At 31.4% G+C, this 16,672-nt stretch overlaps 1 protein-coding gene across 3 annotated transcripts in view; it reads left to right on the top strand.

Annotated features, from left to right (window-relative positions):
- LOC111717720 (uncharacterized) overlaps window positions 1-16,672 on the top strand; it is a 55,243-nt gene that overhangs the window by 26,145 nt on the left and 12,426 nt on the right. For 2 of the 3 annotated variants that reach the window (XM_023493276.1, XM_023493224.1), the window contains exons 5-14: window positions 4,846-4,917; window positions 5,227-5,369; window positions 5,992-6,062; window positions 7,634-7,681; window positions 8,095-8,142; window positions 9,061-9,133; window positions 9,923-9,964; window positions 11,264-11,346; window positions 14,926-14,996; window positions 16,293-16,373. In XM_023493276.1, the coding sequence (XP_023349044.1) occupies window positions 4,846-4,917; window positions 5,227-5,369; window positions 5,992-6,062; window positions 7,634-7,681; window positions 8,095-8,142; window positions 9,061-9,133; window positions 9,923-9,964; window positions 11,264-11,346; window positions 14,926-14,996; window positions 16,293-16,373 (732 nt within the window). The remainder of the gene's footprint in view (window positions 1-4,845; window positions 4,918-5,226; window positions 5,370-5,991; window positions 6,063-7,633; window positions 7,682-8,094; window positions 8,143-9,060; window positions 9,134-9,922; window positions 9,965-11,263; window positions 11,347-14,925; window positions 14,997-16,292; window positions 16,374-16,672) is intronic. The other variant, XM_023493343.1, reaches the window with a different exon arrangement.

Genomic DNA, 16,672 nt, shown 5'->3' on the forward strand with positions numbered 1-16,672 from the left:
GGATGGCGGGTTACTTGATAATGCCCTTACAGTCTTTTAAACAACAGATTCTGTTTACAGGGCACCCTATCCCATCTTCCTGAAAAATAATCTGTCCTTCTAAATTCACCGTCGGTGTTCCTTCCCTTGTTTTTCTGTATAGAGTTGAGTTTGGTCGGATGAGCATACAAGAGTGTCTCAAAAAAGCGTTATTAATTTATTTTAAACACGCGTCCTGTATAGTACCCGGAGTTAAAGAAAAATACAAAACTATTGAAATATTCAAAATCTAAGGAAGGGTAATTAAACAAACAACAAACAAATAGTAAAAAAACTTATTTTTTTAGACATCCTATATAATGAATACATATATAAAACTTTTCTCTTAGTAACCACTAGACCCTACTTCTATTCTTTATATAACAAACAAGATGGAAATTAACCTAAAAGACTGGGGGGGGGGGTCGTGTTTTTGTAGACATGCATTTTTAGCGCTGATCTAATTCTATATAGTTTTTTGATACAAAAATTAGTTCTAATTTCAGCAACTTTGAATGCTTTTTATCGGTAAACCTTCTGATTTTTAGACATTTTTTAGAATACTTGAAAGAAATTATTTATCATTAAAAACAGAAAAGAGTTGGCCGAGTTGGCTAGAATTCTAGAAAAGGAATATATTTATAAAGTTGTCTGCTTGCCATGGTTGGATCAAAAACTATTTTCTTTGTATTAAATCCTCTATCAGTTTGGAAACAAAATTAACTTTGATTGATTCCTTTTCGTTCTCTGAGACTAACTTCATCAGGTTTTATATGATTTGTTTATTTTCCTGATTCACTCTGGGCCGTAGTAAATTTGAATTTGAACAGGGCCTGCCCACTGTGCCCAGTTTGTACTGGCCTGCCAGATAACAACGTGTACTGACCCGATCCTATGGTAGCCTGGTTCTTGACCATATTCTGTACAATACGTCGCCCTAACCAGACTAACATACGACAGGGGTCAGTTTTCTTGGCATAGTCCCGTCGGAGGGCTAACCATGACAACTCCCACGGCGCGTTCAGACTTTTTATAGTACCCGGCCTAATCCTAAGCCTATTTGACCGACCCCACTGGCTTAGTGCACCGTGACTTAGTTATGCTTATTCTATGAATTTTAACGCTGTTAATTTGCAGAAACGCTGTCTTTTAATTGATTGAGTCTTTTCTACAAACTATGAGTTTCCAATTCCTCGCAGACCTTAGATTCTGTAATTGATCGATCAAAGGATCTAAGTTAGGAATATCAAAGCTTTACATCATCAGTTTGTAAAGATTATCTTGGATTGGAAATTTGAATTTGTGGCAAAGACTCAATTTCTTTCTATGCAAACTGTATTATATTTTGAAAATATTTTAATCTTTTTTCGGGAGTATTTCAATCTTTTTTAAACCGCGTTTGAAATCGGAAATTTTTTAGTTTTCTGAAATATGTGACGGCATTTTCATGGGCGTGTACTCTTTAGTTTTCTGAAATATGTTTAATATGTGACGGAATTTTCATGGAATTGTACTCTTTAGTTTTCTGAAATATGTGACGATATTTTCATGGGTTTGTACTCTTTAGTTTTCTGAAATATGTGAAATATGTGACGGAATTTTCATGGACTTGTACTCTAGTTTTCTGAAATATGTGAAATATGTGAAGGCACTTTCATGGGCTTGTACTCTTTAGTTTTCTGAAATTTGTGACATACATGACGACATTTTCATGGGCTTGTACTCTTTACACCGCTGGTTAGTGAGTCTTTTCAATCGACTTCCTTCTACTCAATTTTCAACAAAAAATAAGAATTTCTTAGTCGTTGATTTTAAGATAAACATATTTTCAAGTCTAGTGTTGTGAACCGGACATGCCATGTCATTGGAAATTGTCACCCATTCTATTTCTCGTGATGATTTTGTTCATCAATTAAACTTGAACAAGTTTCAATTTCGCAACGAAAGAAACAGTATTGTTTTCATTAATGATTTATAATTAAGAAATTTCTTTTGAAGAACAATTATGGCTTGTTTTGACTTTTTACAAGTTTCTCAAAACGTCTTGAAAGCTCCAGATTAAAAATTGATAAAAACTATAATTATTAAATCTAATTCGGATTTTTTTTCTTTTTCAATAGAAAGACATTATTAGATAAAAAATGGTAATGATAAATTTTTTTATTTAATAAAGGGGATGGTGGAGTTGGCATGTTTGATGTAGGGGGGGGGGGGGGGGCCTGCCTTCATTTTTGGTTCAAATCTTCCATTTTTTGGCTGAACGCCTAAATAGTGATCGAAATTCCAACTATGAAATTAAATTGAATTTTAATGACCTCTAATGACCTCTAATGACCTCCACAAATAGAAAATATTTCAACTATGGCTTTATGCATATCAAACGAAATTTAGGAACCCAGGGAACACAGTAGCAGCAACAAATCCAGTGTTTGACCTTCTAATGACCTCTTACGACCTCTAATGACCTAAATGACCTCCAAAAATGAAAATGTTTTAACTATGGCTTTATGCATATCAATTAAAAGCTAGGAACACCAGGAGTGCAGTAGCAGTATGGTGTTTATGAACCCGAAGCGATGGTTCTTTCCTATAATCAGCAAATTTTAAAAATGGAACCGCGTTCTCAAAAGTTTTAATCGGGTTTTTGTTTATGCTTTAAAGGAATTGAATTCTTACCTCAACATCCTCAAATTCTAATTTCACATTCCTTATATCTTTGCAACCAATGTCGTAGACTTTTGATATTTCAAGCTTTGCACCAGGATTAGGAAAGAAAACACAAATTTTCTAATCTCAATATCTTTGCAACCTGATAATGTAAGCTTTTAATATTTTAAACCTTAGATAATTTGATCAAAAAGAATTCGAATTTTGAAATATCTAAGGTCTACGAGATTGCGTTGCAGAAAAAACGAGATTGTATAAAACAAGAGTTTGTGGCAAAGACTCAATTCCTTAGAGTTTGAGGCTAGTTTTAAATCTCTTTATCATAAAATTAGAAAATAGCATCGCAAAATATGTACAAAAAAATATAAATAAAGAAAAACTATTAATTTCTATGCTATGAACCATTACAAATGTCCGTTTTTAGACAAGAAAAGTTTTATACGTTTAAGAATCTCAAATGAACATGTTATACAAAATTGCTTTGATAACTAAAAGAATTGTTCACAACGATTTTTATAAAATTTTGTAGAAAAACGTTATTTTATTAAAACTAATGACTTAATAAAAATAAAATTCTGCATTGTGAAAAATAAGTCAGTTTCTAGTGGAGCACAATTAAGGTATAATAAGTCAGATTCTAGTGGAGCACAATTAAGGTATAATAAGTCAGATTCTAGTGAAGCACAATTAAGGTATAATAAGTCAGATTCTAGTGGAGCACAATTAAGGTATAATAAGTCAGATTCTAGTGGAGCACAATTAAGGTATAATAAGTCAGATTCTAGTGGAGCACAATTAAGGTATAATAAGTCAGATTCTAGTGGAGAACAATTAAGGTTTAATTAGTCAGATTCTAGTGGAGCACAATTAAGGTATAACAAGTCAGATTCTAGTGGAGAACAATTAAGCTATAATAAGTCAGATTCTAGTGGAGCACAATTAAGGTATAAGAACCCTTAAATGTTTAAAAACAGAAAGCACAATGCATTTGTTTGTAATACCTCTTGAATAATTTTCAAATTAATTATTCCATTCCATTAATACCCTTGTAACAGGTTGATATTAATTAGTTGTAGACTAGAATACATCTACACTTCCTTTACTACCCTTGTACCAGGTTGATATTAATTAGTTGTCGACTAGAATACATCTACACTTCCTTTAATACCCTTGTACCAGGTTGATATTAATTAGTTGTCGGCTAGAATACATCTACACTTCCTTTACTACCCTTGTACCAGGTTGATATTAATTAGTTGTCGACTAGAATACAACTACACTTCCTTTACTACCCTTGTAACAGGTTGATATTAATTAGTTGTCGACCATCCAAGTTTACTCCTGGATTCGCAAAACTTTCTGATTGCTTCAACAGAATTATCTTTGGGATTTTTTATCCAATCTTTCAACATTGAAACATAGAATAGATGGAAACACACACCTAAAGGGAGTGTTGGCGGTATTTCAAGCAACCCTCATGTCAATTGACATTAAAGTTACGACTTTGCAACTCCATTGCTCCTCTAGTTTAGATTTATTTATTTATTCTGTTACATATAATAAATTAAAAATATTTATGTTATTCTCAAAAGCTCTTTAAAAAAATGAGTTTTGATAAAAAACCATATAATATTTCAATTTTACGTGGATTTTACTTCAGTGTGACGTGAATTCTGTTTTGAAATGCATCGAATTATTTTGTTCGTTCGACCCAAGGTTATAATGCAAGGAAAGTTATTTTAGAGGTGTACGCATCTTTTGTACTTCAGTGTGCTGTCTCTGGGCGGTAATGTAAACACAAGACGGATGTCGAAGCCTTACATAGGATCCATCTTTCACATAAAAAATCAATGAACTATTCTGGTCATAGGAAACTTTTATGTGAATTATCAAATTTATCAAATTTTAATGCTTTTAACGTACCTCCATGGATACTAAACGAACACTGATGCATCTATTCTTGTTTACAAATTCCGCCCAGAGAGAACTGGTTTTAATGTATGTATGCAGAGTATATGCAACTGCAATTAACTTCCCTTGCATTATAACCTTGATTGTAATATGTTTTGCACTGGCATGTTATTCTAGATTTTGAAAAAACTTTTCTTACGAAGAATGGTATTTTTAAAGTTTCTAGATGCAATGTCTAGATATGTTTAGTTTGCTTGTTTATCAGTTCCATTCAGAAACTGCAAGGTTCGCTCTGCAGATATCTTCCGGAAGAAATATATGGTATTTGTTATTATTTTTATTATTATTATTATAATTATTATTATTATTATAATTATCATTATCATTAAAATAACTATTTTCAGTGTTTTTTTAATCATTTTACATTAAATGTTTTTTCTTACTCCTTCCTTAAACTTAAAATTCCGATTAAGATATTTTTCTTAAAACGGTTATAACAGACATTTTCATTGAATTTAAGTTATAACAACAGTTAAAATTTACAAAATTCTTTGCTAGATTTCGTATTAAAAGAAAAAGTAAAGACAAAAATCATTATTTTTTATAAGTTTTCACTCAATCTATTTCTAGTCCTGGAAGCATTGAACGTCTACAATTGATGCCTACTGCCGTTTCTATTGAATTACCGGTCTCCACCACTTTACTACCGATGGCGGTTCAAAACGAGGATATAACTAAAAGCACAGCAATTTCATCCGAAAAACTCCGCTCAAGTAAGTTTAACAAATTAATTAACGAAAAATCTTTTTGAAGTTTATGAATTCCTTTTTTATGGTTTAAAAATAATTTAAAGAACTATTTTTTCAATATCTAATATTGTTGCACATAAAAATATATGTAGATTTTCAGATTATCAGATTATCAGATTATCAGATTATCAGATTCAGATTATCAGATTATCAGATTATCAGATTATCAGATTATCAGATTATCAAATTATCAGATACTAATTTTCCGCTTTCAATAATTTTTTAATCAAAATAAATAAATACAGGAGGATAACGCATACTGGATACGATACAGGATACAGGATACAGGATACAGGATACAGGATACAGGATACAGGATACAGGATACAGGATACAGGATACAGGATACAGGATACAGGATGCAGGATACAGGATACAGGATACAGGATACAGGATGTAAGTTACATGACATCACACAGAAGGAAAAATACAGAGTAGGGGATACATGAAACAATTATAAGTTTAGATACACAATTCTCAATACAGGATACAATAAGGAGAACACAGGATCACAGGATACAATAAAGAGTACACAGGATACAGGAAACATAGATACAGGATTTATTAGCAAAAATAATTATTTCAGATGCCAAGACCTCAACCACAAATCACTGCAATACAGATGTTCTAGTAAACACAATTGTAGAAAATATCCAGGTATTTTTTTGTAGAAAATATCCAGGTATTTATTTCCAGGTAATTATTGTAGAAAATATCCAGGTATTTATTGTAGAAAATATCCAGGTATTTATTGTAGAAAATATCCAGGTAATTATTGTAGAAAATATCCAGGTAATTATTGTTCAACTTTACAGAACAGTTTTAAATTATAAACTGGCATATTTGCTTCGGTAAAAGTTTGTTCATTAAACCGTTGAATATTTAACTTTGAAATATTTTCCACCAGGAATTTCATTTCATGCAAGAAAACGGTTCACGACATAGGGTCAAACGACTTAAGGTCAAACGACCCGGGTCAAACGACATAGTGTCAAACGACTTAGGGTCAAACGAACCGAGTCAAACTACATAGTATCAAACGACATAGTGTCAAACGACTTAGGGGCAAAGGACACGGGTCAAATGACTAGGGTCAAACGACATAGGGTCAAATGAGCTAGGGTCAAATGACAAACGGTCTAAAACACGACAAAGGGTCAAAATAGAAAAAAATATTTTATGTATTATTTCAGGGTTAGGTTAGGTTAAGACAATTTCTGGGCCGGCTATGGGGACAGGCTATGGGGTCCGAGCGCTGCGGCTAGTATTACAGATAAAATTAAAACATAAAATAAAAATATGTATTTTTTCATGGTTAGGTTAGGCAAAGACAATTTCTGGGCCGAGCGCTGAAGCTAGGACAGGGTAGGGGGCCAAGCGCTACGGCTACTAGTTCTAATAAACATAAAAATAGTTGAAATTAACCAAAAACAGTCTAGCTAAAACTTTGCCCGTTTGTCACACTTTTTGACCCTATGTCCTTTTACCCTTTGTTGTTTTTACCCTTTTCGCGTTTTTGACCGTTTGAGGTGACCCTTGGTCGTTTTACCCTATGGCATTTGACCCAAGGTCGGTAAATCATGAAAACGAGTTGAATGGCGTTTACAGGCTGATAGACAGACAGAAAGACAGACAGACAGATATACAAAAAGATGGGTAGACAATTAGACAGATAATAAATAGACTGATAGACAGATAGGCAGATAGACAGATAGACAGATAGACAGAAAGACAGATTGACAGATAGACAGATAGACAGATAGACAGATAGACAGATAAACAGATAGACAGATAGGAAGATAGACAGATAGACAGATAGACATATTGACAGATAGACAGATAGACATATAGACATATAGACAGATATACAGATATACAGATAGACAGATAGACAGATAGACAGATAGACAGATAGACAGATAGACAGATAGACAGATAGACATATAGACAGATATACAGATAGACAGATAGACAGATAGACAGATAGACATATAGACAGATAGACAGAAAGACAGATTGACAGATAGACAGATAGACATATAGACAGATAGGGAGATAGATAAATAGACAGATAGACAGATAGACAGATAGACAGATAGACAGATAGACAGATAGACAGATAGACAGATAGACAGATAGACAGATAGACAGATAGACAGATAGAGAGATAGAAAAATAGACAGATAGACAGATTGACAAATAGACAGATAGACAGATTTTTTTTTCAGCAGAACTCAACTTCAAATATTTCAAATTCAAATGGAACCCAACTTCAGGAAAATTCATAGTTTATAAATCACAAAACCGAATTATGACTTAAAATAATAAAAGCCCGCAATTTTGGAAAATTAGAGAAGCTTTTTGCTTAGTTTTGACTTGAATGAAAAGAATTCTGCTCGCCGATAAGAAAAAAGTGGTAAAATTAATAAGATATTACAGAGAAAGTCTAATTTTTCTTACTTACTAATAACTATCTGGACAATTGAATTTTGAAAAAAATCAATCATATGGAACGTAAATGTAGAGGAAGCACAAAAAGTATAAACGGGTTATTAAATCCAATTAAATGAGGATGTGACACTTCAAAGTCGACCAAGTCTAGAAAATTAATGCAAATTTTCTATAGATTTTTTGTGTATTTTAAATTGTATCGGGATGTGTGAAATGAAAAAATATGAATGATTTACAGAACGAGTGTACAGAAAAACTTCAGTTTTCCACTCAGATAGTTTCAAAGGTAATTTTTTGCAAACGATAAAGGGGGGGGGGGGTTCGAAAAAATTGAATTGGTGGTTGAAATGTTTAGGATAGAAACACTAGGTTTTTTTCCAAGCAAAAATTTCCAATTTTGATCGCTCCTAAATTTTTTTCATTATTTTTTTCATTATTTTCTGAGAAATCATTTGATTTTATTATCGTATCTCTTTAAATATTTTTTTAACTTAAAACAAATTATTTATGTTTTCTGTGATAAATACTGTTCTGTAGATTATGTGAATATTTATTACTAGGTTTCTTGAATTAATTGGATATTATATTTATATCAAATATATATATATATATGTATATATATATATATGTATATATATTTATATATGATATTCGTTTCAGAATCAGGCTTATTAACTTTTCTATACAGAATTCACAGGGTAATCCAATAAATATTGAAATTGATCGACGACTTTTAAATAATCATGTACTCCGAATTCACTTGTGAATGCCCGCACTTGATCTTGGGATTTCCAAAATGTTTCCTGTTTATATCATTCACAATCAACTCTTTCCTTAATCAAGAGATTATTTATGAAACTTTGGAATAGAAAAAAATTAATTTTCTTACTGGTTTCGCAGAAAAAATTAATTTATAAAAAAACAGTTTTGTGAATTTTTTAAAAGTATCATTAACATTGCCTTCAACCATAACTTTTTTTTTTGAGGAAGAATTGAGAATACTTTTTTTTACTTTTTAATATGGATCCAAATAATCTCATACTGAGCTTGTATGTCAAAACTTGAATAATCATGAGGTTACAAAATCGCACGGTTAATTTTCTTGTAATCTAGTGTTTCATAATGTTTCAGAGTAGGGCAGACTTGAAAGGTTAATTATTTAATTCTTTTTTTTGGTTAAAAATTTGAAATGAATTTTGTTTAGGTCATTCATCAGCTCGGTGTAAAATGCCGGAAAAAATCTCGAATAATAAAAGTGTATCATCATCCACAACAAGGTTAACATTTATAAAATAAAAACTTCTTTTTACATTTTATAAGCTTGTTTTAATTGGAAAACAGTTTGAACTAAATTCGCGAAAAAATGTTGCGGGGAAGAAAGACAATAAAAGTCATGGCTTAAGAAACTTAAAGTGTAATGTTATGTGAATCTCCATGCCAAGCTAGCAATGTCTGATTTACAATCTAAACCTTTATCTGATCAAAAAATGTTGAGGATAACTTCGTTTTTCTCACTCGAAAAGTGTTTATTTCTCAATTGTTTCTTTTAAGCAAAAAAATGCAAATAAACAGCTTAAATAAACAAAAACATGCACAAATTCACATATGTATTTTTTTACTTGATCTTACAAAGGTTCAAATTAGGCATTGCCATCTTTGCATGGAGGATCATATATAGTTCCTTAAAAGGTAGTGGAGACCAGTTAGAGAGTCACTCCCTTTAACTCCCAGGTTTTTTTCGGGACAGTCAGTAGGATTTATGATAATAGTGTTCACACTGTTTGATCTCATTATCTTTTGAATTTGAAGGGTTTAGAAAAAAGTTTGAATCTTGATTTTAAATAAAATAAAGTTTTTCTTCATAGGGGCGGGATTAAGAATTCAATGCTAAGTTTTAAATTGACTAAGAGTTGAGAAAACAAATTTACGAGACAATAAAATGAAAATTGTTCCCCGCTGGGGTGTTTGGAATTAATAAAATTCTTGGTTTTCTTTTTTTATTTTTGTATAGACAGTATATTTTCTGATTGGAAGGTGAAAACTTTTTATAAATTGAATATTTTCAGCGCCATTGCACAGCGGAGCAGAGCTAGAGACAAGACTTTTAGGCATTCACCATTCTAATCATATATATTAATACAATATTAACATTCACCATTCTAATCATATATATTAATACAATATTAACATTCACCATTCTAATCATATATATTAATACAATATTAACATTCACCATTCTAATCATATATATTAATACAATATTAACAATCATTCACCATTCTAATCATATATATTAATACAATATTAAAGGGACTAGAACATAATTTCAAAAGACCTTCCATGCAAAGACAGAAATACCCGATTTTCAACAGTACCCTGATCAAAAATGTGGAAGAAACCGTCGTTTTTCTGAAAAAAGTTTATTTGGATGAGTAATTCTCCATTGTTTCTTATTACCAACAAATGCGGAAGTCACTTTCACAGCGAAATCGCAAATGAAAATAATCAGTTTAAGGAAACAAAAACATTGATATCTAATTTATACTTAATCAGACAAAGCTTTCAAGGGTACCGTTGTAAATCAGGTACAGCACTCTTTGCATAAATTATTACTCGAAATTACGCTATCAGTATCTTTAAACCTTAACCTAAACATCTTCTTTCAAATATCAAATTAACGAACATATTTTGAAATTAGTAAGATTTGTTCAGAGTATAATGATAGTGTACATTCAACATTTCGTTCGTAATTTTGAACAAAATGTTCGTAATTTTGAACAAAATGTTCGAGATTTTGATCAAAATGTTAACAATTTTGAACAAAATGTTCGTAATTTTGAACAAAATGTTAATAATTTTGAACCCAGTATATTTAAATATTCTTGTAAACAAGTACAAACTGCCAGCTTTGTGGAGAACCCTGTATATTTAAATATTCTTGTAAACAAGTACAAACTGCCAGCTTTGTGGAGAACCCTGTATATTTAAATATTCTTGTAAACAAGTACAAACTGCCAGCTTTGTGGAGAACCCTGTATATTTAAATATTCTTGTAAACAAGTACAAACTGCCAGCTTTGAATAGTATAGATTGTATATAATAAAGTTAGAATAAAGTTTTCTCTCCCCCAAATAATTCTCACCAAACTTAAATCCAAAGTCAAGAAAATTTGCTAAAACAAATATGGCGAGCAACAGGTTAAAACATTTATATTTTCTTTCTTATTTTCAACGTTTTCTGCCAGAAATCCGCATATTACAAAAAAAATGATTTTCAAATATCTACCATTTAAAAAGTGATAGGTGGTGGGAGGGACACTTGAAAATATGTCAATAGTTCCGTTGATGGTGGAGGGACACTTGAAAATATGTCAATAGTTCGGTTGATGGTGACTGATTACGTTACAGTTGACACAGCTGTATCTGATTATATTGTCCGAACTACTGGTACAAGGCAGTCTAATGATGTATTTGCATCCAATATATTTGAGGTAAGGTAAAATTGAAAATATCTCGCACTTATTAAAATAAGAGGAGAAATTTTCGATTTTTTAAGCAATTACATAAACAACCTTTCAGTATATAAACAGAATTATCTACTGTTCTTTTAAATTTAACCTTTTAATAAATGATTTTTCATAACATATTTAATTTTTTTTTTGGATTTTATCACTAGGCTCTTCTATTTCAATTGTAAACATGTTCTCTTTTTGTACAATGTAAAACAAAAACAAACAAAAATATTGAAGATTTCACAAAAAAATATTATGGATTTTCAAAAAATTTTTAAATTGGATTTGTTAGAGGCAAATTATTTACAATTCTATTATCCATAAACCTTCCCAGGGGTCACGCGAGGTGCCAAAAAAATTGGACCGGTCGGTACTGCCGTTTTGACGTTTATTGGATCCAAACGGACATAGACTGACAGTCAAACAGACAAGCAAAATATGCCTGTTAGCGTGTACGATACCTGCAGGGGGGGGGGGGGTTGAGGATATTGTATTTAAACTATTGTTATGTTATATCTAAACTTTTTATAAAGCGAATACTGAAATGCAATTTATGTAGTTCTTGTTGTAAGGCTAATAGCTTTACTATACGTATTATGTCACTGTTTAGTAAAATGGATCTGTTTACTTGGCACAATTGTTGTGTCTTACAGTGATAACCGGAAAACTGTAAAAGAGGAAGACGACATTTGAAGTGCATTTGATGATGTCACAAAGCCAACAGCTTTACTATTAAGTTCTTAAATCACTTATCAAGTGAAATGAGTGTGCATACAATTGAAAATTTCAGTGCCTCATGTTCATTGGACTATTTAAAGTCATAACTTGAGTCTTAAAGTCGTCTTCCTATTCCAGAGTTTTCTGGTTACCAGTTAAGAATAAAAACACATCTATGTAAAGTAACTCTGTTTTACATGTACAGGAATACCCACTAAGGATAAGACTGTAAAGACGATCGAAAGCTATAAAAATTATGATTTGAAGCTTGATTTTTGGTTTCTGCTTTCAAATGAGTATTTTGTTGGTTTATTTAATGATTCAGCACAGAAATAAACCAGTTTGGGCCTACAAGGAACCCACCCTGAATGCAAGAAAACGGACTAAACAAATTCCGTACAATCGTCTCTGAAGTCTTATCCTTTGTGGATAACCCTGTATATAATTGCATTTTGTGTATTTACAAATAATAATGAAAATCGAATTTTGTTGGAGGCATATTTTTGAAATTTTTCATAAACCTTCCCTCGGGTCAATCAAAATTTGGGCCCGATCGGTTCAGCCGTTTTGACGTTTATTTGATACAAACACACAATCACAGAAAGACAATCAAGTACATACACATATATTCACCATTTTTTGTTTAATTCAAAATATATTTCTTTTCAGAATAGTCCCTTTTTTCGTTTTTTTTTCTGCCGAGTAAAAATTGTAAATGGTAGAAGTTAGTGTAAATGTTAAACGGAAATTATATTCAAGATTCTGTTTAACAGATCGGTAATTCACCCAGATTATATACACTAAACACAACATTCATCCTGTACTCATCCTACAAACTTTAACCCTATTTAGAGAGGGGAAGGGAGGGGGAAGGAGGGGAAGGGAGGGGAAAGGGAGGGAGCAGGGGGAAGGGAAAGGGGAAGAGAGGGGGAAGAACAAAGGGGAAGGGGGCATAGGTCTTAGATAGTACTCCACTTCAAAATAAGATCTCCATTACCCTATTCCTCTGAATTCTCATAAAATATCATTAAAGTCGAGATACTAATACTAAATACATGGCCCTTGGACGTCTGTGCAAAAAGCCATGCAAAATTGCTTTGTAATAATTCTAGGGGAAAAAGTTGGAATGCTAAGAAAGAGAAAATGCTTAGCCAATGTTACCCGGAGGGTATCCATGGGGTTCCTTAAAAATGTCAGCCAATTTGGTCCAGTCGTATGGCCTGACATAGCTCTAATATTTAGGAGGAAAGAGCTTTATATTTAGTTGTTCTTTATTTGTAATGTGATGTCTCATATATTCAGTTTGACTTAGAACGCCAGAAACATCCAGAGAATTTCTAAAAAGGCACTTTGACAATTTTTAAAAAGGTTTCTTTATTATACATAAATTTAAATGGACTGTTTGCGAAAAATGAAAGGGGGTATAGATTGACCTCGAATTGAATTTGTTTTGGATCGACACTAATTTTACCTTCAACTGTTGCGTCTATAAACGGAGAAAATGGAGAAAAAAACAGCTCATACCGTAGAGCGTAGAACCCATACAAATTCACAGAATGGCATTATTCCATTTAGGTCGTAAATATTTAAAAAAAAAATGCAAATCGACTCATTCAGATATTACAACATACAATTGTTAAATATAATTCAATGCATTGGCATATAATTAATATTTTATTTTAATATCTTATTGGAGTAAAACTCATTTAATATTTTGCAAAAAACTTGTGTTCCAGCTGCCGCTGGATTTTTGAACATTCCTGGAAATATGAAAATATCATCATTATCATCAAAAATCCTCGAAACAGGAATGAATATTTTCAAAAGTAACTCCTGGATCATATAAAATAAAATATGTTATGAAATATCTACTTTATGTATATGCATCAAATTGAATTCGACAATTGTAGGTTGTAATATCTGAATGAGTAGTTTTAAATTTAATTGAATTATTTACAATCTGAGTGGAATAATATAACTCTGTGAATTTGTATGGACCCTAAGCTCTTGGGTGTAAGACGTTTTTAACCATGTTAACCTTATATACACAACTGAAGAAGCACACAATTAATAGTGATCAATATCGAATTCATTTCTATATCAGCCTATACCCCCCATTCTTTTTTTGCGAACTCTACCTTTAAATAATAGTAAAAATAAATAAATTGCAGCATACCACTGTAAGCAGGGTTAGAAGACGACATTTTCTGAATTCTTCGGTGTCTCCGAAGTTTTCTGTGGTTTTCTAAGAACGTTGTAATTCGTGAATGTTTCATCTGCTATAGAGTTAAGAATTTGTTTGTTTATGTTAGTTTGCATAGGAATACTGCTGCTTACTTAGTAAAATGAGAAAATCTTAAATATTAAAAAAAGTTGTTAATTTTAACTGTTTATCTTGCAGAAATGCGTTGGAAATTAGTTCAAACAGGGAAAAGGATCATTTCTTGCTGCATTGAGTGTTAATAAATACCAAAAACTGCAAGATAATATGTTTTTCAATGCAAACAGAGAAGAAAAAGAATACAGCATATATAAACTTATAAAAATTAGGAATCCATAATATAACGAATAAAGAATTATTCCATTTTCGAACATAATTCTACTTGGAGACAGTTGGATAATTTCAGCTCATGTTGCGTTTTCGACATTTAAGTCATCTACTCAAATTCAAATCAATCTCAATTATCTAAAGAGTGAACAATACATTTCGCACAGTCGTCTTTTTTATACTTGAGACAAAGTACTGTATATTTGTTAAAAGAATGTATGGACAGTTTAAATTGTACAATGTACATACCTATATCTAATTTTCTTGAATTTTACAAATATATATTCTTTTAGAAATTGGAAAGTTTACTGTTAGAGTCTAGAACACAAAAGAAGTATAGTGTACATGTTACTGTTTTTACTAGGTGAGTATACAGGTGGTCTCAAATAAAATCATGCTTTTTTGTCCTCCATTTTCTATTTCACTCACTAAAAATATAAAGCAAAAAGTTTTCTTATTTCAAATAAAGTTAAATTATCATTTCTCGAGGCTGATTTGATTTTATGCATTTATTTATTTAGTATCGTGATAAATCGGCATCAATATTATTTAAAATCTATATCTTTTTATTTTTTTTTATCTTATTCAAAATATAAAAATTTCATCGTATAAGTTGGAAATATTGCACAGCTCGTTATCTCCCATCTGCAGTTGATAAAACTGTTATATTTTATTTTCCTTCTATAAACTCTATTCAATAAAAGGATAAATATCCTTTTAAACGGTCAGAAAATGTACATAAAATGTACATAAAATGTACATAAAATGTTTATAAAATGTACATAAAATGTACATAAAATGTACGTAAAATTTACTTAAAATGTACATTTTATGTACCTAAAATGTACATAAAATGTGCATAAAATGTACATAAAATGTACATAAATGTACATAAAATGTACATATAATGTAAACAAAATGTACATTAAATGTACATAAAATGTACATAAAATGTACATATAATGTAAACAAAATGTACATTAAATGTACATTAAATGTACATTAAATGTACATTAAATGTACATAAAATGTACATAAGAACCGTAAAGCGTAATTTTAAGTGGCCTTTCATTTGCGGAATGGCATATCTGATTTACTACTTTACTCTGTAAACTGTTGACTCAAGATCAAGGATTTCATTTTTTCCAGAAACGCAGTAAAGAAATTTTATTACTTACTAAGTCGCAGAAAATAATTTGGAAAATCGCTTTGCACATCGTACGCACCGTACACTCCTGTTCAGCGACAATTTAAACACTTTTTCAGAGATAAACAGGGGGCGGAAACGTCATGTGTTTGTGTCTTTACCAAAAGAGTGTGTGTTTGATTAAGTTTACAATAAACTACTCATTATTCAAGCTTAATTATAATTGACGACATTGTTCTGCAATTTCTTTGAATTTAGTCATGTTGTGTGTCTGAGTCAAAAAAGTGTGCGTGTTTAATAACTAACTCGTCTGCAAAGCAGTGTGACTGGCTTTCTCATGTCAGACCAGCGCCATTTCCCTTCCCTTTATTCATGTTCCCTGGAGGTAAATCGATAAACATTGAATGGTTATAAATCAGACATTGTCGTCCTTACATGGAGGGGCACTTGAAATTAATCTCGGTAAAAGTAAAAAATGAAAAATTAGAAAAGTTAAGTTTATTCTTGATCTAGTGATGGGAGTGAAGATTATAGTTTGCGAACTGAGGATTCAAGTTGGGTTTGGACAAAACAATCAAACCTACCCTTCGGCAGGTATAGTCATGGGCAAGGTACTAATGCAAGGAAAGTTATTTCAGAGGTGTACGCATTTTTTGTACTACAGTGTATTGTCTTTGGGCGTAAAAGTAAACACAAGACGGATGTCACAGCCTGACATGGAATCCATTTTCACATAAATAAATCAATGAAGTATTCTGGTCATAGGAAACTATTCTGTGAATTGTCAAAATTATCAAAACTAAATGCTTTTAACCTCCTCGGATACTAAACGAACACTGATGCATCTATTCTTGTTTAAAAATTCCGCCCAGAGAGAACTGGTTTCAATATGT

This window comes from Eurytemora carolleeae, unplaced genomic scaffold, assembly GCF_000591075.1.
Source record: "Eurytemora carolleeae unplaced genomic scaffold, Eaff_2.0 scaffold83, whole genome shotgun sequence".
NCBI lineage: Eukaryota > Metazoa > Arthropoda > Copepoda > Calanoida > Temoridae > Eurytemora > Eurytemora carolleeae.